The sequence below is a fragment of the Alexandromys fortis genome, unplaced genomic scaffold (assembly GCF_014885135.2).
Source record: "Alexandromys fortis isolate MF-2015 unplaced genomic scaffold, M_Fortis_MF-2015_v1.1 scaffold_59, whole genome shotgun sequence".
NCBI classification, from domain to species: Eukaryota; Metazoa; Chordata; class Mammalia; order Rodentia; family Cricetidae; genus Alexandromys; species Alexandromys fortis.
The window spans coordinates 2592165-2619325 of NW_026067943.1; the positions used below are offsets into that span (position 1 = coordinate 2592165).

Sequence of the window (27161 nt, forward strand, 5' to 3'; positions counted from 1 at the left end):
AGGAGGAAGGACAGTGACCTCCATCGCCTAAAAATCCTTGGTGAGAAACAGTCCTTCATAGTCCCATTTTGACCACACAGCTGCACCCAGTTAGCCTCTGCAATGCACCCTGCTTTCTTCTCCCACGGAAAGCAAGACTTGCCGGTTTGTTATAGGAAGTGTCCTCCTCTGCTGGGCTGCTCAAGGTTGACAGCAACCTTCCACGTCACCTATAACAAATCTCCTTCTGAAGCCTCAATCCCCCCACTGTGATAATCTTGGGCAGGGACAGCTCACTGAGCCTCAAACACCTCCTACCCGGGAGAGATCAAGGCTTCCTGAGGCCGCCTGCCTGTCTCTTCAACTGCTCTGTTAGAAAGATCTTCCAGACACTAGACTTCTATAAACACAGCCCCAGATCAGACTAGGTTTGCTGGCAGCTGCTCCTAGTGACTCACACTGAAAGTCACCGTCAAGGCGAACCTCGGTCTTTTTCACGGGGGCTGTCACTGAGCATGCGCGCGGCTCAGCAGCCTGCACTTGGCCGGAGGGCTTTTCAGCCCCCCAGGGTGAGACTTTGCACCTTCCCCTATTAAATTTCAGCCCACCCACCTACATGTTGCAATCAGGTGGCATCCCACTCACAGGTACAAACTGAGCCCCTTTTAGGAGGACCAAGCCCCTGCCACCACCCTGGAGACGGTTGAGGTCAACGGTTCTGTATTTTGCGATTTTTTAAATCGATAATGCAGATGGTACGGTGGACCCCTGCCAGTAAATACAACCCTCACTCTACTTCTCCCGAGCACTCTGCAGGATATTGTATTTATAGAGTGTCGACTCCAGGTTGAGCCGTTCCTCCAAGATCAAAGACCTCAGATGCCCCAATGAGCAAAGCAGACAGCAGGGAGTGAAACAGACCAGAGGACAAGTGTGAGCCCTCATCCCTAGGAAGAGGACGCCATTATTCATCCCGCTAAGGGCGATCTTCCTACTTAGTGAAACATGCCAAAAGTCTGGGTTTTTATGTGAGCACTCCTGGTTTTTTTTTTCTTTTTTTAAAATAACCCTCTTGGGTTTTTTAAATGTTGGAAATGAATCAGTTTCTGTAAGTGCTACAGAGCCAAGGAAAATATGCTAGTGAGTCTAACTTGCCTGCACGCTGCCCTGGCTGCTGTGACTGTTCGAAATTTCACTCTTGGATCCAGTCAAACCCTGGAAATCTGGGTACGAACAATAACAGAGTACCCACATCAAGTGTGGCCCACGCTGCAAACACTGGGTAAGAACTGAGCCTGGACCATATTACCCAAGCCTCACGAGAGGCCAGTGAGGCAACCAGGAGGAAGAAACTGAGGTAGAGATAGAAAATGGGTTTGCCGGAGGCCAAGAAAGTACTACCTGCTGAATCTGGGATTCCGTCCTAGGTCTCTCTGACTTGGCAGTCCAGTCAGAGCTCTTGGACCAGGCTGGGCAGAACTGTTCTTTATGAAGTGTGCAATGGCATTAAAATTGCCACCTTACATTGAATTAATACTAGTTACCAAAGACATATCATGGAGCTAGGGAGGCAGCTCAGTCAATACAGCGCTTGCCACACAAGCATGAGTTCAGTTCTCAGCACCTGTGTAAGCCAGGCATGGCAACGCATGCCTGCAATCTTACTGCTGGGGAAGCGCAGAGACGGGAGGATTTGCAGGGCTCACTGGCCAGGCATCTAGCCACATCTAGCCGCATCTAGCCAAAAGAATGAGTTCCACATTCAGTAAGAGACTGGCTCAAAAATTAGGTAGAGAGCACCCAAGTAATTCCACACATCTACCTTTGGCCTACATATACACATATATATGTGCATATGATAATGATTACAGGGATAATTAAGGACACCACCCACCACATCCCTAGGTCCTCAGTGACCTCCAGCAGCAGCTTCAGGCTCATCCCCAGTCCTCCTCAATGAGAAATCCTAGGCCAACAGTCCTTGACCAAGAGCCTCCTGTTCTTGACTCCATCTTCCAACTCATCCTCAAAGAGACATACGGTTGTATTGTTGATGAGGAGACATGTGGAGGAATGAACACTTATTGGACACTCTCACTGTGCGAGCATTAATCTCACTGTGCAAACATCAGAGTGTACTTAAACAAACTAAGACGATGACGCCCCCAGGCGCTATCACATGGGACAAGGCTGTATGTGTGGCCTGCAGCTGTTGATTGACACTTGGCTCTTCAGCACGTGGCAATAACGATGACATTTCTGCTGTGAAATTTTGAAAGATGATGGAGGCGTTGCCTTATTGAAGACATCAAACTGTATGGCACATTGGCCTGCTATGTTCATGATGCCAGCCAATCTAGAGAGGCTCGTTGGACTTCTTAGCCTGATGCAGAAGCAGGAAACCGGAGGCCTGGAGAAACGAGGCAGCTTAAGCAAAGGTCTGAAGCAGCGGGTGTGAGAGCCGGGATCACGGGCCTTGGGATGGCTGGTCTTGATTGGCAGCCTGACTCGATGCAGAAGCACCACGGCAGCACACCTAAGAGCCTATCTGTGAGGGTGTTTCCAGAGGATTTAGCTGAGGGGGGGGGGGGACAGCCACTGTGAACGTGGACAGCACCCGTCCACCGCTAGGGTCCTACACTGTGTTCCTTGACTATGGGCTGGGCCCATATTCTTGCTGCCATGTCTTCCCCACTTCGACAGGCTGTCCTCCCAAAACCCAAGTCAAAGTCAACTCTTCCTGGCTTCAGTCGCTTTGGTCAGAAATGAAAGAAGTGACCGATACAGGGACAGGCCCACTCCCAGCCAAGAGCATGACGGTATCCTGCGCACTGGTGGCGGCTGGTCTCCTGTGACCTCCTGATCTCCCAGTCTGAAAGAGTCTGGGATGTATGTGAAGTTGACACTTCTGTTGGCCTTTCAACAAAACAAGTCACTGGTTTGCCTGGTGCCTGGTGTCAGTCTGGGCAGCAGTGGGGTCGGTGGTGTCAGTTCCCTTTGTCCCTCCTAGTGCAGTGGCTCTCGACTTTCCTAATGCTATGAGCTTTAACTCAGGTTTCTCATATTGTGCTGACCCCCAACCATAAAATTATTCCCATTGCTACTTCATAGCTGTAATTTTTCTACTGTTATGAATCGTAATGTAAATATCTGTGTTCTTCCAATGGTCTCAGGCGACCTCTGTGAAAGGGTCATTTGACCCCACAAAGAGGCTGTGTTTTGGTTGAGAACCACTGTCCTAGGGGATCCTGAACATTTCAAGAGTGTGAAGAGAGCCAGAGGTGTCCAAGAGGCACTGTTTAATCGTAAAGGGCTACGTACCCCCCTCCCCCGCTGAAGGTACAGGCCAGCCCTCACTGGGTCTCTGTCCAGGTCTTCCTGAGAGCTCAGCCCGAGCTGGTTCCAGGCTAAGCAGTGATTTCTCGGGAACAGTAGAAATCAGTGAGGCTGGAGCAGGAGGCTCCAGTGAGCTCAAGGGCCATTCTAGCGGCTCTTCCCCAGATCAAGGTCACAGCTAAGGTCATAGGAAGCTATTCACTGAGTTGGCTATGGTGGCACAAGCCTGTAAACCCAGCACAGAGGAGACAGAAGCTGGAGGATCACCACGAGCTCGAGGCCAGCCTGGTCTACATAGCGAGACTCTGCATAATAATAATAATAAATCTACCCACAGGAAGGGAAGATGAGATCTATGGACCAGCTAGTTCATAAGATAGCTTTATGAACCAAAATCCTGAAAACGTACTTTCAAGGGGTCAAAGGTAAAGCTGGGTGGGTCACTGGGTGGGTCAGACCTTCTCCACTTTGCCTGTGGCTGGTTGGGTCTGGTAGAGTTTTGGACAGGATCAGGCATCCACCCTAGTTCCTACAGGAAGGGATCAGGTGCTCCAGCCCTGCATGTGAACTCACAGACTCCAGACCAGTTTCAGTTACCTTAGAATAGCAGAGCATTTCTATTCAGGCATGCTTGTGGGGGCGGAGGGGTTAGAAACTGAGCCCAGAGCTTTTAGACTGCAGAGGTGTACTCTTGCAATTATTAATAAAAATGGGTAATGCCATGTGAGTCCTCAAGTGTGCAAGGCGCTGTGCCAGAGATTTTGTGCACTATGTCATTTCATCTAAGCCGACTATTGTCTTCGCCTAACAGATGAGGATGCTGAGGCTGTGTCACAACCATCTTCACTTCAACATCAGCAACCATATCTGTCTTTAACTTGACAATGGTGTGAACACAATTGAAACTCAGTAGAAAAACCACCATGTATCTAAGTTTGAATTTTGAGCTTTCCCAAAGCTAGCAATGTACAGCACGGCAACACTGGGTTGTTGTTTGCTTGTTTGTTTGTTTGTTTGATAACAGGGTTTCTCTGTGTAGCCCTGGTTGTCCTGGAACTCACACAACAGACCAGGCTGGCCTTGAATTCACGGAGATCCACCTATCTCTGCCTCTAGAGTGCAGGAATTAAAGGTGTGCACCACTACGCAATACTGAACTGTAGGAAGTCACAGCTCCCAGTCAGTCCGGGATCACCCAGAGGAGACAACACTCAGCGATGCAGAGGCTTCTACATACCAGGATTCAATAATTGTGTGAGATGCTAAGCATCCTGTTACAGCACAGGCTTCGTGCTAGATAAATTTGCCCAACTGTAGGCCGCTGTAGGTGTTCGGAGCATATTCAAGGTAGGCGGAACATGGCTGCAATGTTGGTAGGTTTAACTTAGCCATATTTTTAACTTATCGTGAGTTTATCAAGACACTGAGCCTCTGTGCCAAGCCTGCCTTCATTGGCTCCTTGCCACTCAAACTACATAGGCATGCTAACATCCTTACCCAAGCATCCAATTAAAATCCCAAGCAACACAGAGCCTTTTGGCAGGCTACTATAGGCTTCACCGAGGCGAACGGCAGTCCATATAGAATTGGCATGTGTCTAAGCAATCAAGAACCTGTCTAATGGTGCTTTGTCTGGCCTGTGCTTAGACACACACAGGGAGAATAGGAAAAACTGCAGGTTTGTGGCATTATATGGACAAGGATGCAAGTATCCTAAGGCTCTTTCCTAACAGCAGGCCTGCCCCCCCCCACCAGGGACTCTACTGAATTCGCTCTGGTGCCCCCTCCCCCCATTAGCCATCCTGACAATCATCAGGGTCTTGGAGACAACAGAGCCCCCCCTCAGTAAGGCTACAGAGGAGCCTCCAACTTTGTCAGGCAACTGGAATTTGTCCCACTTGTGGGAGACATGTTTTTACCACCAAAGTCTGGAGTGGAGGCCAAGGAGGGCCTTTGTCTCAGGAGCCCTGAGAGGCTTTTTTCCAGGCCTCCGACAGACAATGAGTGAAACTGGGGACCGTGGGGGGGGGAGGGGGCGGGGCATTCCTGTTTCTTGGGAGATCTTTCTCCAGAAGTACCAGGATTTGCTTTTCACAACCTCTTTTCATCCACTTCTCCCCTTGGAAACTGAACACCCCTTGGGTTGGTTGGGGAGGAGGGCACTACTATCTCTTTACAAAACTGGCCGATGAAATTTTCCATGCTGAAGTTTCCACTTCTGCCTTAGCAATGTCCTTTCTGTTTAGAACTTAGGCTGATCTTTTCCATTCTTTTAAAGATGTGAAAGGCAATGTTTTCCAGAAAACAGTCTTAACATTTTCATAGGATTACACTTAATTATTTGCACTTCCCTTTTTTACTTTTATATTTTTATTTCTTTGCCTTTGATAGTCCAAAGCTTACTTTGAATGTCTCCTGCGTGATGGGCTCTAAGCACAAGGCCCCGAGCATGAATAAAGCGAGGCCCCTGTGTTCAATGGACTCACAGGGAGACAGACACGTAAACAAGGCCACTGTCGCAGCAGCGTGTCCCGGGGAGGAGCCAGACAAAAAAAAAAAAAAAAAAAAAAAAAAAAAAAAAAAAAAAAAAAAAAAAACAAAACAAAAAAAAAAAAAAAAAAAAAAAAAAAAAAAAAAAACAGAAATAATGAGCATTGTGTAGCCCAGAGGAGTCCACTTTCTCACACACCACCTCATCTGAGCCTCACAGCAGCTACGATTTAGGGCAGGCAAGCCCTCCGTTAGCAGCCAGTGGGGCCCCATGGAGACCAGAGATGCCGCTTGTCCGAAAGACAGAGCAGGAACAGACAACCAGGTTTTAGGACTGTGCGTCCGACTCTGGCCCACAGCACGTTCATAGCCCCTGACTTACACCGGAGTTAAAAGGTTGGGTGTGAGCTTTCACTCCTATTCCATCTATCTATCTTTTAGGAGTCTGAAAAAGTGTGTGGAGGAGGGAAATGTTCTCCCTACATAGGTTTTGAATTTGCTACACAACCCTCCCAGGTGGTCCAGAGACTATGAGAGAGAAGGCAAAGTAAACAGTAAGCTATCCACCACTTACTAGAACTTTCTTTTGTCAGAAACCCCTGCCGGGAACCTTTGGTACTTAATCTTCTTCGCTGGAAGCTCAGGTTCACGGTCCAGGGTGCGGAATGCGGGCACCCACCTGAATTTGTTAGCATTTTCATGGTTTTCAAATGCCACTGTGTACTAAGGATTGTGCTGGAAATTCTAATGTGTCATTTTAACTGACACACGTGCACATACACACACACACACACAAACACACACTGCGAGGTGTTGGGACCCTCCTTTCTCAAGTGGAAAACCCAGTGCACAGAAAATCTAACCCTTTTCATCTGTTGTGAACATCTCATTGGTCTGACTGGCCAGGAGCTACGAGTCAGGCCGGGCAGAGCATGGTGAATGCCTTGTTAGTAACGCATTCTACACTGTAGAATCCCTCACGCATCTAGCGTGACTTCTGCTTAACTCTGCACAACCACGGTGCTTTTTTTTCATCTCTTCGGCTGATCCACACCCTTTTCAGAAGCCCCTATTCCATGACTGTATTCACTGGCCTGAGGACAGATATTCGAGTGTCCTCTTTCTGGAACTATTTGGATCGTTTACACCTGCAGTTGAGTTTTTCTCTTGGAAGCACTTAGACCCACTGATCCCTTAAATATTTACATGACTTCTGACCCTTTTCTAAATGGAAAGATGATTCTGTCTGGATCCCAAAGAGCTCTGGAAATAATTGCAGTGATATCAGCTTGGCCGGTATGATCCAGTGTTACAGATCAATATCAGAAAATCGCCAACAGCACTTTCAACCATTTAGATCTCTGTTGCAAATTCTCCCTGTATTCTGCACAGCCCCTTACATACCGTTCAGCACGTTAGTAATTACAAGTTACAAGGTGTATTCCCCGTAGAATGATAAAGTCTATGAAGGCGGCAAACACAGCAGGCGCTCAATAAATACTTGTTAAACTAAAGCAACTGAGGTGGACCACCATAGCTCAGCGTTTCTTTCACACTAATTCCAGCAACATAATTCCATGTCTCTGGCAGGGAGTCCTCAGGCCTCTGCCACTTTTAAAGCAGAGTTTCAGTGTTAGTAGCATGCCAAGTAGAAGCCAAAGACAGAGACGCTCTGCGTAAGGCCTGAACTAAAGGACCAGGCAGGGACAGAGCCCCAGAGCAGGGCAAGGGACAAAAGCCAAGTGAAAGTGCAAGAGCCCAGAGGTGAGGGCAAGAGAGCAACCAGACATCCCCAAGTTAGCACATCATAGGAGACACCCTATCTAAAGAAGCCACTGATCAAAGGAAAGACAGTGCTATTGGCCAACCATACCAATGGTTGTATCTCTGATCAAAACACCTAGCAGAAGCACCTTAACAGAAAGAGGGTTCATTTTGACAGACACTTCCAGAGGGCTTTCAGGCCATCATGGCCAGGAAGGCACACCAGCAGGAGTGTGGATGCCAGCTATTCCCACTGTGTAGACAGGAAGCAGACAGAGCTAGACTGTACCAGGCGCAGACCGAACCTCCAAAGGCCTGCCCCTAGAGACCACTGCCACCAGTTGGAAGGCTCCGACAGCCTCTCCAACTATGGACCAAGCTCTTATACATGGCCTGTGGGGGACTTGACACATTCCAACCATAACACTAACCCTGCCTGGAAATGTCTCAATGAGATGAGAACACAGGAGCAACTCTGCCACTCAGGTGCCATTCATTGTCACAAACTCAGTCAAAGAAATGACACCCACTCTTGTTTGTCCCTGAAGGAAACGAAGGTACTTCAGTAATGATTCATATCTATTTTCTCTGTCTCTCTCTGTCTCTCTGTCTCTGTCTCTCTCTCTCTCTCTCTCTCTCTCTCTCTCTCTCTCTCTCTCTCTCTCTCTCTCTCTCCTTTGAAGGCACTATAAGCTTCAGAAGGACATTTTCCCCCTTAGGAACAATTGCATCTGGCTAAAGCTCAAATATATGTGAGAATCTGACCACCTGGAAAAAAATCTAGGCTTTTCAATTAGACAAATGGCCGGAAGACATTTACAGCAAACTGTAGATTTACAGGTTTACAGTGAGCTACAGACTAAAAACACCTTCACCAATGGTGGAAAGAGGATAGCGGGCCACAACCTCTTAAGGCTGTCTTATATTGCAGAGGAAAAATGATTTCGGCTCACATCTGATAATCTGTCATGAAGGGAAGTGAAAGTAGGAACTAAAGGCGGACCCTGAAGACAAACACTAAAGCAGAGGCCATGGAGGAACTCTGCTTACGAACTTGCCAGCTGGCTTTCTCTTACATCCCAGGGCACACGAGCCCTCCCACATCAATCATCAATCAGGAAAATGCCCACACAAACTTACCTATACGCCAGACTGATGGAGACTTTTCTCAATGGAGGTTCCTTCTTCCCAGATGACTCTAGCTTGTGTCAAGCTGACAAAAATACTGAGCAGCACAGGAGGAAAGAGGGGATCAGGAACCCCAAGAGCACCAGCAATGACTCGAGGAGCCCACAGGAGCAAAGAGGGGATCAGGAACCCCAAGAGCACCAGCAACGACTTGAGGAACCCACAGGAGCAAAGAGGCAATCAGGAACCCCAAGAGCACCAGCAACAACTTGAGGAGCCCACAGACAGCGCAACGGGAAAGGGGTGATGTCCGGAGAAGAGCAGCCAGTGGTGAAGTTGAGGGGCTGACAGAAATGATCATTTTCCTCAGGTAAAGCTGTCCTTTGAAGGTTCCCTGCCAGGAACAGGAACTGAGGGCTAGGGACCAGGAGGGAAGTGAGGCTGGAAGAGGCAGGGAAGAGGGACATTCAAGCTGGAAGTGGCTGTGATAGCTGTGGGTGTGGAGGCCATTCCTAATGAGAAAGCTCAGTTTTACATACATTTTGTCTTTAAAATATGCAGAGAGCTGGGTCAGAAGTGGACAAGACAAGCCCTACACCACTATAGAGCAGGTCCTAGCCCCCTTTGACACCCCCTAAGAGGCCCACCCAAATGGACAAGGCCCTCACCTGAGCATCAAGCTGTGCTCTATTTTAAGCCCTAGGCTTGCATCCCTATCTATCAGATTTATTTTTATAATATAAGTTGGCATTAAAGATCTTTTTTCTGCTACATACAGATAGGAAGCAGATTTAAGAGAGGAGAGACATGAGGTTAGGAAGAAAGATACTGAATGCTTGTAGTAGTTACCTCAAGAGTGGCTTCTAGACTGTTCTGCTTCTTTCTCTATTTTTCTTTATTTCCAAAACTTTTGAAATGGTGAATGTGTAAGACACCCACAATCACAAATGAGGTTATAAAAGCTGTGGCTTTTGTGGTCACTCTGTTTGTAACAGCAGTAGTCATACTATCTAGAACACACGGACAAGTCCAGTAGCCACTGACAAACAAGTGGAGAAACAAAATGTCATCTGCCTGGATCATGGAAAGAAAGCCAGCCTTTAAAAGTAGGAAAAGTCAGGGTCTGAGACACGGCTCGGCAGGTGAAGGTTCTGCCACCAAGAACCCACATGACATCCAACGGAAGGAAAAAATTAACTCAGACTAGCTGTCCTCTGACCTCCACGTGCATCCACATGGCACACACATGCCTCTACCCTACACGCATAAATATAGACACATATATACATGCATGCATATATAAGTGGAATTTAAGTTTTTTAAATAAAAAGGTTAAAGCAAGAAAATTCTGATGACTGCTACAACATAGATGTGTGTTTCGACACTGAGGAAATAAGTTGAGCCTATCCTCATTGCACGCTCTCCACTGCTAAAGACCCGTGGACCTGCAGGCTGGAGAGCTCCTCAGTCCCCCAGCACAGACTCCCACTCCCGTCCTCCCACACACACCTAAGGCCTCAGCATTTCCCAAGTGCCCAGGCCCTTTCGCAGCCCTCATACCTTGTGCCCATTTTATTCTCACTTCATAAAATGCCTTCCACCATCCAGAGAGCTTCTCCTTACCCTTCAAACCCCCACCCAAAAAGTCTTGCTTCTATAATAACGTCCCCAGTTTCCCTGAGCATCTCCTTAACTCCTTTTCAGAATTTCCAAAAGGATCCAACACACTTAGCACATTATCTATCATTGCTTTGTCCATGTTTAAAACTGACTTTCTAGAAAACCAGGAAAGAGGGGCATGAGAAATACATTTCTTTCCTTTCCATGCTCCAATCTCACATGCATTAAGAATTTAACTAATAGACTATATTCAGTTTCCTGAAGCATCCCACAAGTAACCACCTAAGCACATATTAGACGGCTCTTCATGGATGCAGAAGTCCCACCTCTAGACCCCCTGTCTTTTTTTTTTTTTTTTTTTTTTTTTTTGAGGCAGGATTTCTCTTTGGAGCCTGTCCTGGAACTAACACTTGTAGACCAGGCTAGTCTCAAACTCACAGAAATCCACCTGCCTCTGTCTCCCAGTGCTGGGATTAAAGGCGCGTGCCACCACTGCCCGGCTAGACCCTCCGCCTTATCTCTCAGCTGTGCTGAGGGAAGCCTGGATCTGCCTCACCCTGGAGATGTAATCTGTGTAATCACAGAGTCCATCACACAGATTCCTGCACTCAAGCAGTCCACAAACACAGCAAGCGCCTCTCAGACACCAGGAGAAGCTCTGCGTGCCAGACACACAAACAAGACAAGAGACGCCAAAGTTCTGCGTTTGCTTGCCTCCAATGTGCCATCCCCCTGACTCAGCCTTTTAAGGCTGGAAAGACAAGCATGGCTACTGAAGGCAGCCTTCAGCTTCATTCTGGGAGCCTTAGCTCAAGAACAGAGAACAAATAAATACAGGGGGGAAGTCACCCTGTAGTCCAAGTGCTAGAGAATTCAAGTCAGCTGATCAGTGAAGAGCTACTGCATGGCTATTGTCCAATTGTCCAGTCTGGAGGTGACACACAACCAGAGAGTTGAATACCAAAGAGCCAAGCACGTGGCTATCCAGAGAAAGGGCATTCTGGAAAGAGGGGAAATTGGAGAAGTTGCAGAATCAGCAGAGACCCAGAGGGCAGACAGGCAAGGGAAGAAGCAAGAATACCACGGTTTTGTAAATCCAGTCTAGGGTCCTCAGTGAGAGACTCTGTGGGACACTACTCAGGGGCTTTACACAGAGGTCATAGACACCACTCTAAGGACATCTGTTAGATGCTCTGGGGAAAACAGGCCATGGGGACAAGGAAAGTATGGCTCTCAACTGAGGGCAAGTTCGTCCCCTGGAAGTCATTTAGTAATATCTGGAGAAATGTTTGGTTGTCAGAAATTAGGGCAGGTTGGCCACCAATATAGAACAGGCAGAAGACACGTTATACAGCTAAACTCCTCAACCAAGAAAGACTCAGGTCACAATGCTGCATGAGATGATCAAGCCTCACAGGATACTCCAGTCAGGACTTGATTATAACTCTAAATTTTCTTTAGGTCCCCATAAAATTATCAGCACCCCCAACCAACCAGAAGTAGCCTGGAATACTACGCCCACATTCCCAAAAAAATGGACTATGGATATTTTCCTTTGTTTAAAAAAAAAGAGGGGGAAGTGGTGTGGGACAATCATCTATATTCTGTCAATTATATTTTATATAAGTAAAATATAATTCCTGGTTGGCTGATAGCCAGGCAGGAAGTTTAGGCGGGAAAACCAGACAGGAAGTAGAGGTGGGGCAATAAGAACAGGAGTATTCTGGGAAGAAGGAAGCTCCTTCTGCAGTCCTGCCCAGACCACAGAAGAAGCAGGATGTGACCTACCCGGCTGAAAAAGGTACCAAGCCATGTGGCTAACATGGATAAGGATAATGGGTTAATATACATTATAAGAGCTAATACGAAGCCTGAGCTAATGGGCCACTCAGTTTATAAGTTATTGAGACCTCTCTGTGATTTTCTTTGGGACTTACTGACTGTGGAAACTGGGCAGGACGGAAACCCCAACTAGCAGGCCCTCATGTTACATCATAACATCCATGAGAATCCATGAATTTGGAGGTTGTTGCCTAGTCCCAGCAAGAGCTAATCGATATCACACTGTGGCAGTGGAGATGGAGAAGGAAAGTCCCATGTGCTGAATTACAAAGGTTCCTTACATGTTTCCTTAGGCTACTCCAGCCCTTCTCAAGTCACAGCACATTCCATATTCAACTGACTCAGGGACAGTGTGGAGAAAGAGCCATTCTGGCCGTTGGGCTTTCAAATGCTTAGTCCTTAGGATGCAAAGTAAGAATGTGAGTCAGCCAGAGATGTAGCTCAGTTAGTACGGTGTTTGCTTAGCATATATGAGACCCTAGGTTCAACAAGACCAAGAATATATGAATGAATATTGATAACAGCTTTAAGTGGTCTGAAGAGACTCTAGACTTAGGGGTTAAGAGTGGTTACTACTCTTGCACAGGAACCAAGTTCAGTCCCCAGCACTCCTATCAGGTGGCTCACAACTGCCTGGAACTCATGGTTCAGGGGGTCTGACACCCTCTTCTAGACTCCTCAGACTCCTGCACACACACACACACACACACACACACACATAAATCTTTTAAAAAGGAAGTCTGATCTCATGACATGATGATATCACATTTTCCTCTTGCTCTATGCTATGTACATCCATGCATATGCACATGCATGTACAAGCAGGCACACACATGCAGATAAAGACTTCCCATGCCAAAAAAGAGAATAAGTAAAATAATGTGAATATAAATGTCACAGGTCTATAAGGAAAAAAAAATTCTGTTCTCTGCTCCACCCATCACAAGGGAGGGAAGGTGTCATAGTTACCAAACAGATTCATGGGAACTGAAGAGAGACAAGATTTCTGTTAGAGCAAAGACCAAGGTTCAAAGGGACAATCAAGATGGGCTAGGGGCAATAGTTCAGAGTCAGTATGTGTGGGAATGGCATGATGCCCCCAGTCCTGTATATTACAAATACAGTGTGGTAGTTTGAATATAACTAATCCCATAGCTCATGGGGAGCAGCACTATTAGGAGGTGTGGCTTTGTTGAAGGAAGTATGTCACTGAGGGGGTGGGCTTTGAGGCCTCATACATGCCCAAGCCATACCTGAGTCTACTTTCTGTTACCTTCTGATCAAGATGCAGCCAGCACCATGTCTGCCTGCATACTGCCATGTTCCCTGCCATCATGATAATGGACTAAATCTCTGAAACAGTAAGTCGCCACCTCAATTAAATGTTTTCTTTTACAGGAGTAGCCATGGTCATGGTGTCACTTCACAGGGATAGAAATCCTAACAAATACAGAAGCTGAGATTTCCTCTGCGCTCCCCAATATGCCCCCCAAAGGGAGAAGCACAACAGGAAGTGTGGCATTGTTGAAATAGGTGTGGCCTTGTTGAAGGAAGTGTGTCAATATGCGGGCGGGCTTTGAGGTCTCCTTTGTTCAAGTTACTCCCAGTGAAACAGTTCACGTACTGCTGCTGTCTGATCAAGATGGAGCCAGCACCAACCCTGCCTGTGCACTACCATGCTCCCCACCATGACGATAATGGACTGAAACTGTAGGCAAGGTACCCCAGTTAAATATTTAACTTTATAAGAGTTGTCTCTTTGCAGCAATAGAAACTCTAGCTAAGAGAGTTTTCAAACAGATTCATGGGAACTGAAAAGAGACAAGATTTCTGTTAAAGCAGAAACCAAGGCTCATAGGGACAACCAAGATGGGCCAAAGTCAGGATACATGCAAACGACATAACGGTCCCCACCCCAATCCCTGCATATTACATACAAGAGGATGAGGAAAGGGGACACACAAGGGACAAAGAATGACTAACCACTGAAGACTCAGTAAGAAAAATGACACTCCAGTTCTGCAGCTGCCAAACTCGACTGATAGCAAATTACAGCCCGTGGTTCACAAACACCCTGGCCTGCTCACGTTCCTCTGGATCTTGGATCACCATCCCAGAAGAAACAGTAGAGAGGCCCCAAGTTGGCCCAGATTTATCTCTGTCACTACCCAGCAAAACAGAGACAAGAAATGGAAACCAAGTAACAGAAAGAGAAGAAAGGGTCTTTCTTGTGTCTCTGGGTCGTGGCCAAGGTTGGCTCATTCAGAGCTGCAGGAGTCATGGGCTCCTCCGTTTTTATCTGCACTGTTATCGCTGGGCACAGAACAGACAATTCCAGTGGGCAGTGTGAGATCCACTCGAGGAGCCTTGAACACCCTCTACCCTCGTGCATACATACCCCGCTGTCACACCCAGACTGTTGGATCAGTAGCTGACCATTCTGCCATGTGATTGAATCAGTAGTTGAGTTTTCTACCGTTGGAAATGTCAAAACTCACACGTTCTAAGTGACCACAAGGCAACATGCTGACATTACTTAGCAGAACTGGGTGGGCATTTGTTTCCCTGTGTCCATCTTCAAACTGCCTCCTGAGAAAAGCACTTAAAGGAATCGGGGAATGGGGTAATGGGCAAAAAGAAAAGACATGGATAATTCATGAGTGGTGAGGGCTGGCGTGTTTCATACCATGAACCAAAGAAGGATCTTGCAAGCTAGCTGGGGAACGAGGCTTTCAGGGTGAACAAAGTTTGGGAAGACTGGCCTGACTCTACAGTTCATGCCCAGCACTGCCAAGACTGTCTGAAGCCCTGGGGAAACAGGTCACTTTCTCTAGTTTATCCTAGAATTTTCGAGACCTATTGGAGCATCCAGCTATTTTCTTTCACCCAAAACCTCTTCCATCCAATTTCATCTGATACACTTCAGGAAACAGTACCCTAAACACAAGCTGGTAGGATGAGTCAACAAATTAGAACATAACCCAAAGCCCAGTTCCTGGCCAGCCAAGAGACTCCACAGAAAAACCAATAAGCTATCAGGAATGAGTCACTTCCCAGTGAACCGGAGGCTGGGACCCCACTTCCTGGGTTCTGTCTGAGGCTACAGGTTCTTCAGCTCAGCACCTTAGAGACAACAGCACTGTCCCCTTCCCAGCAGCTACTTCAGGAGCCCCAATCTCTCCAATCACCCCCATCCTACCCACCCTCCCATCATCTTTCCAAAGTACCTTGCAACTCTGTCACCCCAAGTACCCACTTCCCACCAGAGCGATGCACCCACTGACATGCACTCAGTTGCTCCGAAGAGGGCTGGCACTAACTAGGCCACAGCACTGAACCAGGCCCACTCTGCCCAGACTCTCTCTAAAGGAACCCCCGGGTTCCAATACCATGTTGCCTCCACCTGCATTTTTGTCTTCCTATGCCATTGGAAGTTGGAAAGATTCCTTTCCAAACCTGGTTTTGCCGTGGGTCCCTGAGACATCTAAGGCAACTGATTTCATTTCTCTAAACTTCAGCTCTTCATCTAGAAAAGCAGTGAGTCTCTTGCAGAGGTAAACAGGTTACAAAACAAGAGAAAAACACAAATTGCCTCCCTCCAACTAGGTAAAGTTATATAGCCCAAAGCAAGGCATGTAACAGCCCTGAGAGGATGAATGAAGGAGCTACCTGGAGAATCATCACTAATCTATAACCTCTGATAGGGAAAAAACATTTCAGGAAATGGCCAACATAGACCCTTGGATCCATGGATGGCTGGCTAGAAGGAGCACTTCCCAGACTGCACCCCATTAGAACTCGTCGAAGACCCACTGACTTCCAAAACACCCTTCACCAAAGTTCCACTAACAACCACCAGAGATAAAGTAAGAAACTCAGCACACAGTAAAGTGTCTCCTCTCAATGGAACAGGAAGAATGACATTCTAGACCAAGGGTTTGTGTCCTCTAAAATGCTTATAAGAGCCCCACACCCACACCCAATATGGTGTCACTGAGAGGGGGCACAGATTGTGGCTACCTCCAGATGTGACTGTTCCCCTAAAAGAAGGAAGACACTTTATCACTGTGAATTCTGAAGGAAGGCCAGTGATGGCACAACAGGAATGCAGCTATCGACAAGTCAGGAAGTGGTCTCTCACCAGAAACCGAATCTGCTGCCACCTTGATCTTGGAATCGCCAGCCTCCTGAACTGGGAGAAAGAGGGAAGAGCCACGCAGCTGGTGTGTTCTGCTGAAGCAGTCCAGGCTAAGGGAGGTGGCAAAACAAACACTTCCCAGCCACTCTCAACCAATTGTACACTAAGTACCCTGAAGAAACAGAGATGGCTACCTGCATTTTGCCCTTGGGAGTTCATGGATGAGGGCTAAATGCTAGATTTGGATGAAGAGTAACGGTGCTAAGGGTAGAGAGGCAGATGGAAGGAACTACTAATACCGCCTAGGAGAGCTGGGAAGGCAGCCTATGTCGAGGATGGCCATCTGAGCAGACTTTGAAGAGGGATGGCGGTTGGACAAAGTGGAGGCAATGAAAGGAGAGCAAAGGCACGCATAGGAAGAGGATGGTGGGAGGAGAGGAGTATGGAGGACCTGGGGGGAGGAGGAGACTTCTAGAGTGTTGTAAGACCGCCGGCTTATCTTAGAGGAAACCACAAAGATGAAGGAGGATGTTGGCTGCTGCTCCACTCCACGTTTTTATGGACTTCAACTTAAAGGCCACCTTGGCCCTTATTCCATCAATATGCTTGGTTAGACAGGGTAGAATTTTTAAAAGTTGGGCCACTGTTTAAGCAACTAAGAGATTTTGTTTCAGTTCAGCTTTCCTTCTAACAGTGGGAGAATTGCCCACCGTGGACTCACATTCCAGCCAGGCAATGACAAGCTGGAGCACACAATGCTTGCCCCGCTTGAACTGCCCTTCTGACCACTGTCCCCACCATTCCCCACAGTTCCCCCATCCAGTGTGCTGCACCTGCATCCTAAGGAAGCTCCAGCCCTCCTAAGGATCATATAGGAAGCTCTCTACAAGACCAAGCTCATACTGACACTCAGTAAGGTTGTACTGTGGTATCGTGGGCCTTTCAATTTTCTTCTCTTTTTTTTTTACTATCATTTCCCAAGGAAGTCTTAGAAGATAAATTAAATATTGTACTATATACATACATATGTATGTATATATGTATATAGTACACTATTTAATATGTATTATATATCTATTCATGAAATTCCACACAAGACTTAAGGACACAGTCGACAGTCAATGTTTGTTGAATGAATACATGAACAAATGAGTAATACCCACTCCTGCATGCTTATCCTCTATGCTAGCTTTTCTTACCCAATTTTTTTTCACTTTTACTATTAAAAAGTTATCCTAAAACAAATATGAATATCCCTGGAGTCAGTCAGAGAGCTCCTGTTTCACTGTCTACTGGGCTGAAATGGAAACAGGAATGCCATGAGCGAATGTGGAACAGACCATTATGTCTGGCAGTGAGATCAATTAGCGCTCAGGGTATGGAGGATGCAGCAGATAAGATCCCCAAATGCTATCAGTGATCTCCAAGGGAACTGCGGAGGACAGGAGGGATGCCAAGAGGCTGGAGACAGGCAAATGTTCTGATTGTCAGAAAGGGAACGGAGTGAGAGCCTGCCAGTTTCCAGATCAAGAATGTAATTTCACTCTCAGGCAAGGTTCACAAGCAGATTGTCAAGCAGATTATAAGGGACAGCGAGAAGAAGTGATGTCTGCTTGGAGCCAGCGTGGGAGAACCAAGAACAAGTCAGCGCAGATTCACTGCATTCCTAGCAAGACCCCCTAGACTAGAGGAGCAGACGTGCATGGTGTAACCGGTGAAGGGCAAAGTGCTAAAGGACACCTAGGATTTACTGGTAGAGTATAACAGCCAGCAGAAGGGGGGGGGGGGCGGGAGTTGTCTTTCTTCTACCATATTGACCAAGTATTAATAGTTAAATCTTTGGGGCATCTTCTCGGCAAAACCTCTTTGAAAATGTGACGCTTTCCTGCAAGTTACTGACATGGACAGAAAACTGAAAGATGTGGGTGGGCTTAAAAATGGCAGCAAACGGTTGCACTCAAGTATGGCTGTGCATTGGGACAGGGTGTGTGCCCTCGGGTCTACCATAACTGTCGTCACCCTTTCTCCTGCTGTCCATAAGGTGTGCCACTGTCTCAAATCATCTTCATTCTGCCCTCCAGGCACCCAAGGCATTGGGATTTGCAGCCCACGAAGCAGTGGATGGAAGGAAAGTGAAGGACTGGTAGGCGGCTCTGTTGGCAGCTTCGCATAGGGCACAGGAAGCCCTGGGTTCAATCCCCAGTATAGCTTCTATAAACCCAGCATGCTGATGCATTCCAGTAAACCCAGTACTTAAGAGGCAGGAGTATCAGGAGTTCAAACTCATCCTTGGCTACAAAGTGCAAGGCTGTCCTGGGGTACATGAGAAATTCCTCACAACACCCAAATACACAAATGACGCAAAGAAGACAGGAAATTGTAGTAGGCCTTGTTACCAAAGCAAATAAGGTTAGCTACAGTCAGTGGCACAACCAGAGGCTCCCAACACCCAACTGTATGGGCAGTTACGGAAAAGTGTCTATCCTATCCTAAGAAGTCCTCATGAAGAAGAAATTATAGAACCAATGGGTGGGTGATGCCATCGAAGAAAAAAAATTCCATGAGCCAGAGCTGTCCAAATATAAAGTATGTGGGCCTGGAAGATGCCGACTTTTCCATCCCTGGGATATGCAAGCACAAGTATGCAATCAGAGCGATTGACTCAGGTATCTGGGGAGACAAGAGAAGGCTTGAATCTCAAATGTTGACAACGGAAATGCTGTATGAAAGTGTCCGTCCTTTGTCAAGTCAGCAAAGGCCTTGCTCAGAGACAAAACGGAGAAAGCCAACAGAGAACTCAATATTGTTTTTGAAAAACCGTTAAGTTCCCCTCACGAAATCCACAGTCTAGGCGACTTGTTTAATGAAGCAGGCTGGTTGTACCAACCTGGCCAAATGCCAGGAAGAAAGTAACTGGCATCCAGCATTATTTCTGCTCATCGGTCAAACATTCCTCAGAGACAAGCCACAGAGCAGAGGGAAGAAAATCAGAGGGGAAACAATGGGATGCCATCAAGAGGCTGCCAGTTCCAGCACAAGGCTGCCATCTGCTACTGACATCAATCCTTCAAGGGGCTGTGTCAGCCAAACAATGTCCCAGGGACACCAAGCCTGGGAAGATAACGGCCTTGCGACCTTGGGTAAGTCACGGAACACTGCCAGGCTCAGCTCCTATCTCTGAGCTGGATTCACACTAACCCTTCTGCACACCACGCAGGCCAAGAGCAGTGATGTCTGTAACTGAGCCCCAGAAGCTGGAGATCCCTGGGCGCATCAATCCTACGACAGTGATTAACAAACACGGCTGTGGATGGAACCCAAGGCCCGGAACACGCTAGGCAAGTGCTCTACCACTGAGCTACACGCCAGGCCAACACATCAAACGTCGTCAGAAAGATTTGAAAGGGCTTCAGGTGCAGCAGTCCTACAAACTACATCTTCAGGATGCCAGCTAGAGAAAAAAAAAATTTTTTTAACTAAACCAAAGAGACCAGATCTTTCGGACCAATTTCCCAAAGAAATTCATTATCATTGCCTGGTATTTGCTGGTTAGTCATTAAAATAAAGGTGAAAGGTGAAAAGAAGTAAATTATCTGGAGCAACTGATGCTCTGTGGGACCTCAGGAAAGGCCGACTGGCGCGGTGGCAGCAACCCTTCCAAGCGGAGATAGGCAGATTTCCTACCAAGACGAACTGTCCAAACATCCCCTTCTCGTCTCTGTCACCACGTTTTTCTGTTTTAATTTTAAATGTTTAATTTTTAAATTTTAAATGCTTAATTTAAAAAAAACAGTCAAGAGTTTCTCCAAAAATATATAAACTCCTTAAAAAGTAGATAGACGAAATTGAAAATCAGCTTTTGTTCCAAGCAGTTGTGTGAATTCCGATCTCTGGCAGCTAAAGGACTTGTTTTGAAATTGTCAGCCAGGCTGAGACACTGACTGCTTCTGACAGTGAGCTAAAAACTAAGGAGGAGGTCAGAGAAGAGGAAAGATTTCTCTTCCTTTCGCCCTGGGACCCACCCAGGGGCCTTCAGCATGCTTGTCTGACCCAAAGCTAAAAGACAAGGAAAAACGTCAAGCCCCTACCCCACCCCCACCCCACGCCTGCTCCCCTTTCAAAGCCCTCCCCAATATCTGAAGGGTGAAAGCAGCAGGGACAGGCAGCCTGAGGCCCCTGACTTCCTGGGGTGTGGAACCCTCAGGCAGCACTAGTAACAGGCGTGGCATCCTCAGGTCACAAGAACCTCAAAGCAGCATCTACACAGCCTCCAAGCCAGGCCTCCACACCCACTGGAGATGGATTTTGCCCACTCCATGTGAAACCACAACACACCCTGTGTCGCAGCAAGAAGAACCAGGGACCAGAATGAAAATGGGTGCTGAGAGCCACAGCAGGGACTTCTCTCAGGGCACAGGCTCCGCAAAGAGGAAGCAGGGCAAGGAGCCTTCAGCTCTCCCCGCTGAAGCTGTGCTTGGAAAGCCCACCATCTGGCCCGAGGGCGGATGCTGCCTGCCTGCATTGAGCGGTACAACCGCAGCCCTTCTCTTGCTCAGCTAGCATGGATTTAGGGAGCGGCTTCTGCAAGAAGTGTGGGTTCTGTGCCACCAAAGCTGGAATCAGCACCCGAAGGTCATCTCGCTCTCCCAAGCAGGCGGACTTTCTCCAGAACCATGGGAGCCAGGCAACACCTACCAGTCCAAACTGTACACTGAGGTGTTGGCTTTGAACCAAAGCTGATGACCCGAAACAACCGCGTACAGAAGGACCGGGCTGTACAGCAGCGGATAATCTATCTTCTGCACAGAACTCTCGCTTTATGCCTAAATGCCTGCATTAGTCTGGATCAATATGTCCCATAACAGTTAATCCATGGCAACTCAGACCAGGCAAGACACGCCGCTGACAAAGAAGGGCTGCTTAAGGATGCGGTGCCCCCCACAGCCTATACGCGTGCATTTGAATTTCAGCCCAGAGAAGGCAGCAGAGGCAGAAACAACCACCCACAAAAGCCCAAAAAAAAAGGGGGGTGGGGAGAGCAGATCAGAAAATATATACATAAATAGCAAAGGGCTTTCACAGTGGTAGTGACGGGGAGGAGGCCTGGACTGTCAAAATGGCCTTAGAGTGACAGATCACTGCCAAGCTGATGGAGTGCCGGTGACACTCCTAAAGTCAGCCGTAGGATCTTCCCCACACACCTGCAATGCAGAGATTTCTGCCCTTTCTGTAATTCACGCTCCCAGCCCAGGCGCTATCTGCAGTGGGAGCCAGTCTGGACTTGTGCAGCCGCCGCTCTTCCCCCTTACAATAAGATTATTGCAGCAGAGCAACTTCTCACCAAGGCCAGGAGGCAAAGGAGGAGACGGAGGAGGGAGAGCCGAGGGAAGGGAGGGAGGGCAAAGTCCCTCGGCCCCGCGCTCACCTTTTATTTGGGCTTCATATTCGGCAATGATCTCTTTGTCTTTCTTGAACTTAGTTTGAGATGACATCTTCCGATGTGGCAAAAGAAAAAAAAAACCTGACAGGCTGTTTGATTTATTTCTCCTTTTCTTTCCAAGTCCTCTCCCAAGCCTGGGTAATCACACAGCGATAGTCGATTTCACAGGTTTCGAGGCTAATCTCTTTCGCTTGGCTGCAGAGCTGGGTAGAAATCCTTCTTCAGGGAGGAAAATGCTCTCTGCTGGCAGGGAAATGGCTCTGGTGGCTTTCTCTGGTCAGCTCCTCTTGCAAAAGGAGAAATCACCCTGGGAGTACCATAACCTGCCCCAGATTTCCAGGATTTTTCTTCCAAAATAATAATAATAATAGCAGCCAAGAGCACGCGCACACACACACACAAACACTCACGAGTGCACACTCACCCGGACACGCTTCCACGAAATTGTGCTGTGCACACACCCATCCACACCACAAGCGCACACATACACACACACGCACACACACACACACACCCTCACTCACACACCCTCACTCACACACACACACCACATACACCCGCTTGCTCACTCATACACACACATCCACAAGAGGCGCGGCGCCTCCTGGGTCGTGTGGCCAGCCTCCGGTTCGCTTTGGAAGGCTCTGCTAAGGAGATGGTCAGGTTGCCAAAGGACCAGTCATCTCTCATCCTCCCTCCGGTCGGTCGGCGCCTCGGGTCTGCTGTCCGGTGAGGATCAAAGCCAGGAGAGGGAGATGGAAGTTTTCCGGCTGTAGTGTGTTAGCTCGCCGGACCCAGGGATGGACTGCTCACCCAGCAGGGCTGGTGGAGCTCTCCTCCACCGCCCTCGTCACTAGACTCCGCCTCCCGGATTTTATAACAACTGACACATTGTAGCCTACAGGAGAGCTGAACTGGCTGCAAGCAAAAAAAGGGGAAGAAACGTTTCACAAAAGGAAGGCGGCAGGAAGGGAGAAAATCAGGTTGGGAAGGCCTGGGAGGCTCCCGCAAACTCCAGCTAGTAGTAGTTGGGCGAGAGATTTTCCTAACAAACACTGGAAGATTCTTTTTTTTGCGTGATGAAAATCAATCCAAGCCCTCAAGCCATCAGCTATATGACAAGTTGCCACTCCGCCTGAGACTCTAGCAGGGGGCCTGATACATGCGGGGGGGGGGGCACTAATATTTTGGAAGGATCACTTGATCACAAGGACAGTGTCAGAGGTTTCAGCATTACGAAGTGGGGGGAGGGAGACAAGACTACAACCAGGCTCAGAGAGGGTGGGATGGTTGCTTGACCAATAAAATGAGCTTTCTTTGGAGACTTTTTTTTTTTTGTACACTTGCAACAGATAGATGCCAAAATCCTACTTGAGGGCCCACTAGAGTTACACACTAGAGTTACACAAGGCAAGAGGCTCCAAACCAGGGTGAGACCAGAATTAAACTGCGTTAGTGAATAATAGAATGTGGTAGAAAAATGACAAGGGCTAAGGGGAAGCAGCAACACTGCAGAGCGCGGGGTCCTGGGAACGAAAGGGGCTCTGGGGGAATTGGGTAAGAACAGAAACTTACCTTGGCCCAGTACCTGGACACATAGTAAGGCCCCTTAAGTAGTGGCCTTATGATTACCCCAGCATCCTAGAGGGTACATTCCATATAAGTACCAAAGCGAGTGTTCTCTCGCAGGTGAAAGAGTGCAGACCTAGATGGTGGGAAATTACTTACCCAGGGTCACCAGAGTTCCACCCCAGCACTAAACACTCGGTAGGAGTCTTTGGCAGTTCATTAGAAAGACCAAATCCCCTGCTGTGAGCACACTTTAAAAAGCCCAGTGACGCGTCAAACTATAGGATCGCTGACCACTGAAATTTCACAGTAAGACTGTCAGAAAGATTGTCTTGTCCCCAAGAGCTCCCTGAAGGAAACTTCTCTCGCTCTCTCAAATAGGTATCATCTTCCACTTGACTTTCTGGGGTGATCCAATGTGTGATTTGGCTTGAGCTTAGGTATGGCCAGGTTAGCCACACCAGCCCCCAAGGGATCCCCAAGGCAGACTGCAGCTCGAATGGGCCTGGAGAGCTGGGTCTTCCTCCTGTGTGAGCAGCGAGCGAGCACCAAGAGCCGCAGAGGGGAATGCACAGGATCTGCCTGAGCAGAAGTCCCAGAAGTCCACCTGGTGAATCAGCAGGCTTATTATAGCTCTTGGACCCAGAGACAAGAGGTCACAGAGTTCATAAGCAGATGCCACAGCCCACATCCTCCTGCCTCACCCTTCCCAGGAACATGCTAGGGCCCTCGTAGTGTCATTAGCGGAAGATATACTCGGAGATTAGCCTCTCTGCCTCAAGCCTAGATCCTCACAGAAGACTGGCGTTACTGTCCTATGCCCTGGAATGTGAATGAGCGACTAACCAGGTTCCTTCCTGCCTCTTCTGTGAGTCTGCAGCCTGTAAGGCCGGAGCAGGTGACTCCAACTGCTCTCTGAGCCTGCTAGGGGCAGGAGCCCAGTAAATGGCAGGTTCTAACCATGAGGAGAATTTAAAAACCACACATGCATATCGGAGACTCGCACTGCGCACCGAGCCGTGGGAATGTCCCAGGAAGCCACATGACCATGAAGCGAAATGTGTCAGATAATTCCTGTTGAACAGCAAGGTTTCTGTAAGACGGATGGTGCTATACAGTCGTCAGTCTGTGTGGAGGCCGGAAGTGGCCTCCATGCCTCCTCGGAACTTCAGCATCCTTGTCTATCAAAGGACAGTCCCACGGAGACCCAGAGCTCAGGGCTTCCCAGAGAGAGGGGAGGAAAGGCTTGTAAGGCACAGCCACACAGCCGTCACCATGCTTGTCCCAAACCTTCTGTCCCTGGGAAGAGGTGAGTGACCTAGGCAGGGCCCCAGACACTATGGCCTCATCTTGTCCCTTCTAACCTTCCCCAGAGCTCACTGGAGTCTGGGGTCACTCAACTGCCCTTCTACAACACCTCCCCCTCCCCGAAAAAAAAAAAAAAAAAAAAACGGCCATTGTTTTTTGGTGAATGGAACCAATAGCTCCCGCCAATGTTTCCTCTTCATGGATCATAACAGAAACGAGATTCTCCCCTAGATAAATCTGTAACTGAAAAAGGGCGGTGTCTCGTGGTTTTATCTGTGCCTCCCCCTAACCCCCCCCCAAAAAAAAAACAAATATTAGAATACCTCTGGGAATATCCTATTTCCCTCAGGATCATTTCCTGAAGTATTTTAGATATGCCTGAATTATGCTGAGGGGTGTGTGTATGTGTGTGTATGTGTGTGTATGTGTTGCCTGCATGTATGTCGGTGTGCCATGTACATGCCTGTTGACCAAGGAGGCCAAAAGAGCGTGTCAGTTCCCTGGAACTGGAGCTGGGGGCCACCATGTGGGTATCAGGAGCCAAAGCTGGGTTTTCTACAAGAACCACCAATACTCTGAATCGCTGCGTCATCACTCCAGCCCCCAAAGTTACTTTTTAAAAAATGATTTATTTATTCTTATTTTATGTGCACTGGTGTTTCACCTGTGTGTACATCTGTGTGGAGTGTCAGAGTCCCAGACAGTTGTGAGCTGCCATGAGGATGGTAGGATTTGAACCCAGGTCCTCTAGAAGAGCAGCTAGTGTTCTTAATCACTGAGCCATCTCTCCAACCCCTAAAAATTTACTTTTTCAATCAAGATCTCCCTCTGTATAGGGGAGAGCCCAAGCACTCCATATAGATTTTAAAGAGATGGGTCCTTATTACAACTCATTAGGTCTGGTGATACAAACATTTTTTAAATGATCTTTTTAAATTTTATTTATTTATTAGGTATACAGTGCTCTGTCTGCAGGTATGTCTGCATGACAGAATAGGGCATCAGATCTCATTATAGATGGTTGCTGGGTGTTGAACTCAGGATCTCTGGAAGAACAGCCAGTGCCCTTAACCTCTGAACCATGTCTCCAGCCCAATATAAACATTCTTGTTTTCAAGTTGGGGAAACAGAGGCACAAATCAGAGAGTCAATTTGCCCAGGAGCGCAGAGCTAGCTAGTAACTACACACACTTCGAAACTCATTGAAATGCAGCTCTGACCAATATTAAGACCAAAGGAATGAACCAAAAGAGGAATTGTGATCATAATAATGCCTATCAATTTTTACATAGCTCTTCATTCTATGATTATGTCTGTCTTAATCATTTCAAGTGCAAGTTTTCCATTAAACAAATTGGAGGTTAAAAATATAGGGAAAACATCACAATTGACCATCAGTGTGGCTTAAATTACAATCCCAGCAGGAAAACACAAAACTCATCCAACCGGTTTCTTTTCCTGGGAGGAAAAAAAAGAAAGAAAGAAAGAAAGAAAGAAAGAAAGAAAGAAAGAAAGAAAGAAAGGGGGCAGGGTGCTGCCTTTGAAGGAAGAGTGACCAGAACAGTTTTTGGTTTAAGGCAATGTTTCAGATCAACTAGAAACACTCCCTGCCCTCGGCTCAAGATGACTAATTCTGTGACATTTCCCACACTGCTACCAGCTAAGGCATCTACAGTCAGTTCAGAGGAGAATGCTGGCCCTCAATCTTGGCTCTGCAAAATGGAAGCAGCATACATAACTCAGCCACTGGTGATAATGGGACTGTGGGCGTAGCTCAGAGGCGGAGTGTTTGCCTAGTGTGTGCAAGCCCTGGGCTCAATGCCCGCAACACACACATATGCACACACACATACACACACACGCACACATGCACGCATACACAAACACATGCACACATGCACACACACACACGACAGCATACCCTGCTTGTACATACACTGCATATTATTCTAGAAAGTTCTTTGCCTTCACGTCTTACGTGGTCCTGCAGTGACCCTGGGAGCAAAGAGGGCTGTTCCACATCTCTGTCCTGCTGATAGAAACACGTGAAAACTTTGATGAGGGAATTATTCTGTAACACAAATATAAGGTTGGCCTCTCTAACTGACTCAAGAGCCAGAAAAGTCTGACAAATTCAATTCTGGAACAAATTGTTTCAAAATTCTGCCTGGCTAAACCACGGTAAGCCCCAGCAAGCCTGGGGAGCATTGCAGAGGGAGCAGGATCCTCAGAGGTTAGGAGGAATGCTGGGAAATGCTGCACTGGGGACTGGCAAGGAAGTCGCACTCAGGCCCTCACAGCTGCTGGAGTCACCTGCTTAGGCCTGCACAAGGTCAAGTCAGCCAAAACTCCCACACAGGTGGCTCTGATGATCTCCAGGCTCTGCCCTGTACCGAAGAGCTGTGTGCTGTTGATAGCTTTGAGGGGGGAAATGTTTCTCTCTCTCTCTCTCTCTCTCCCTTCCTCCCTCCCTCCCTCCCTTCCTTCCTCTCTCTCTTTTTTACCATTTTGTTTTGCTTTTTGAGACAGGGTTTCTCTGTGTAACCC

At 47.7% G+C, this 27161-nt stretch overlaps 1 protein-coding gene across 4 annotated transcripts in view; it reads right to left on the reverse strand.

Annotated features, from left to right (window-relative positions):
- Positions 1 to 27161, reverse strand: part of Srgap3 (SLIT-ROBO Rho GTPase activating protein 3) — a 427924-nt gene that overhangs the window by 202435 nt on the left and 198328 nt on the right. For 2 of the 4 annotated variants that reach the window (XM_050148544.1, XM_050148546.1), the window contains exon 1: positions 21723 to 22818. The exons of 1 other annotated variant lie outside the window; for it this stretch is intronic. In XM_050148544.1, coding sequence (XP_050004501.1) covers positions 21723 to 21789 — 67 coding nt within the window. In that variant the 5' untranslated portion in view covers positions 21790 to 22818. Of the gene's footprint in view, positions 1 to 21722; positions 22821 to 27161 lie in introns of those variants that run through there. One more of the 4 variants, XR_007592924.1, reaches the window with a different exon arrangement.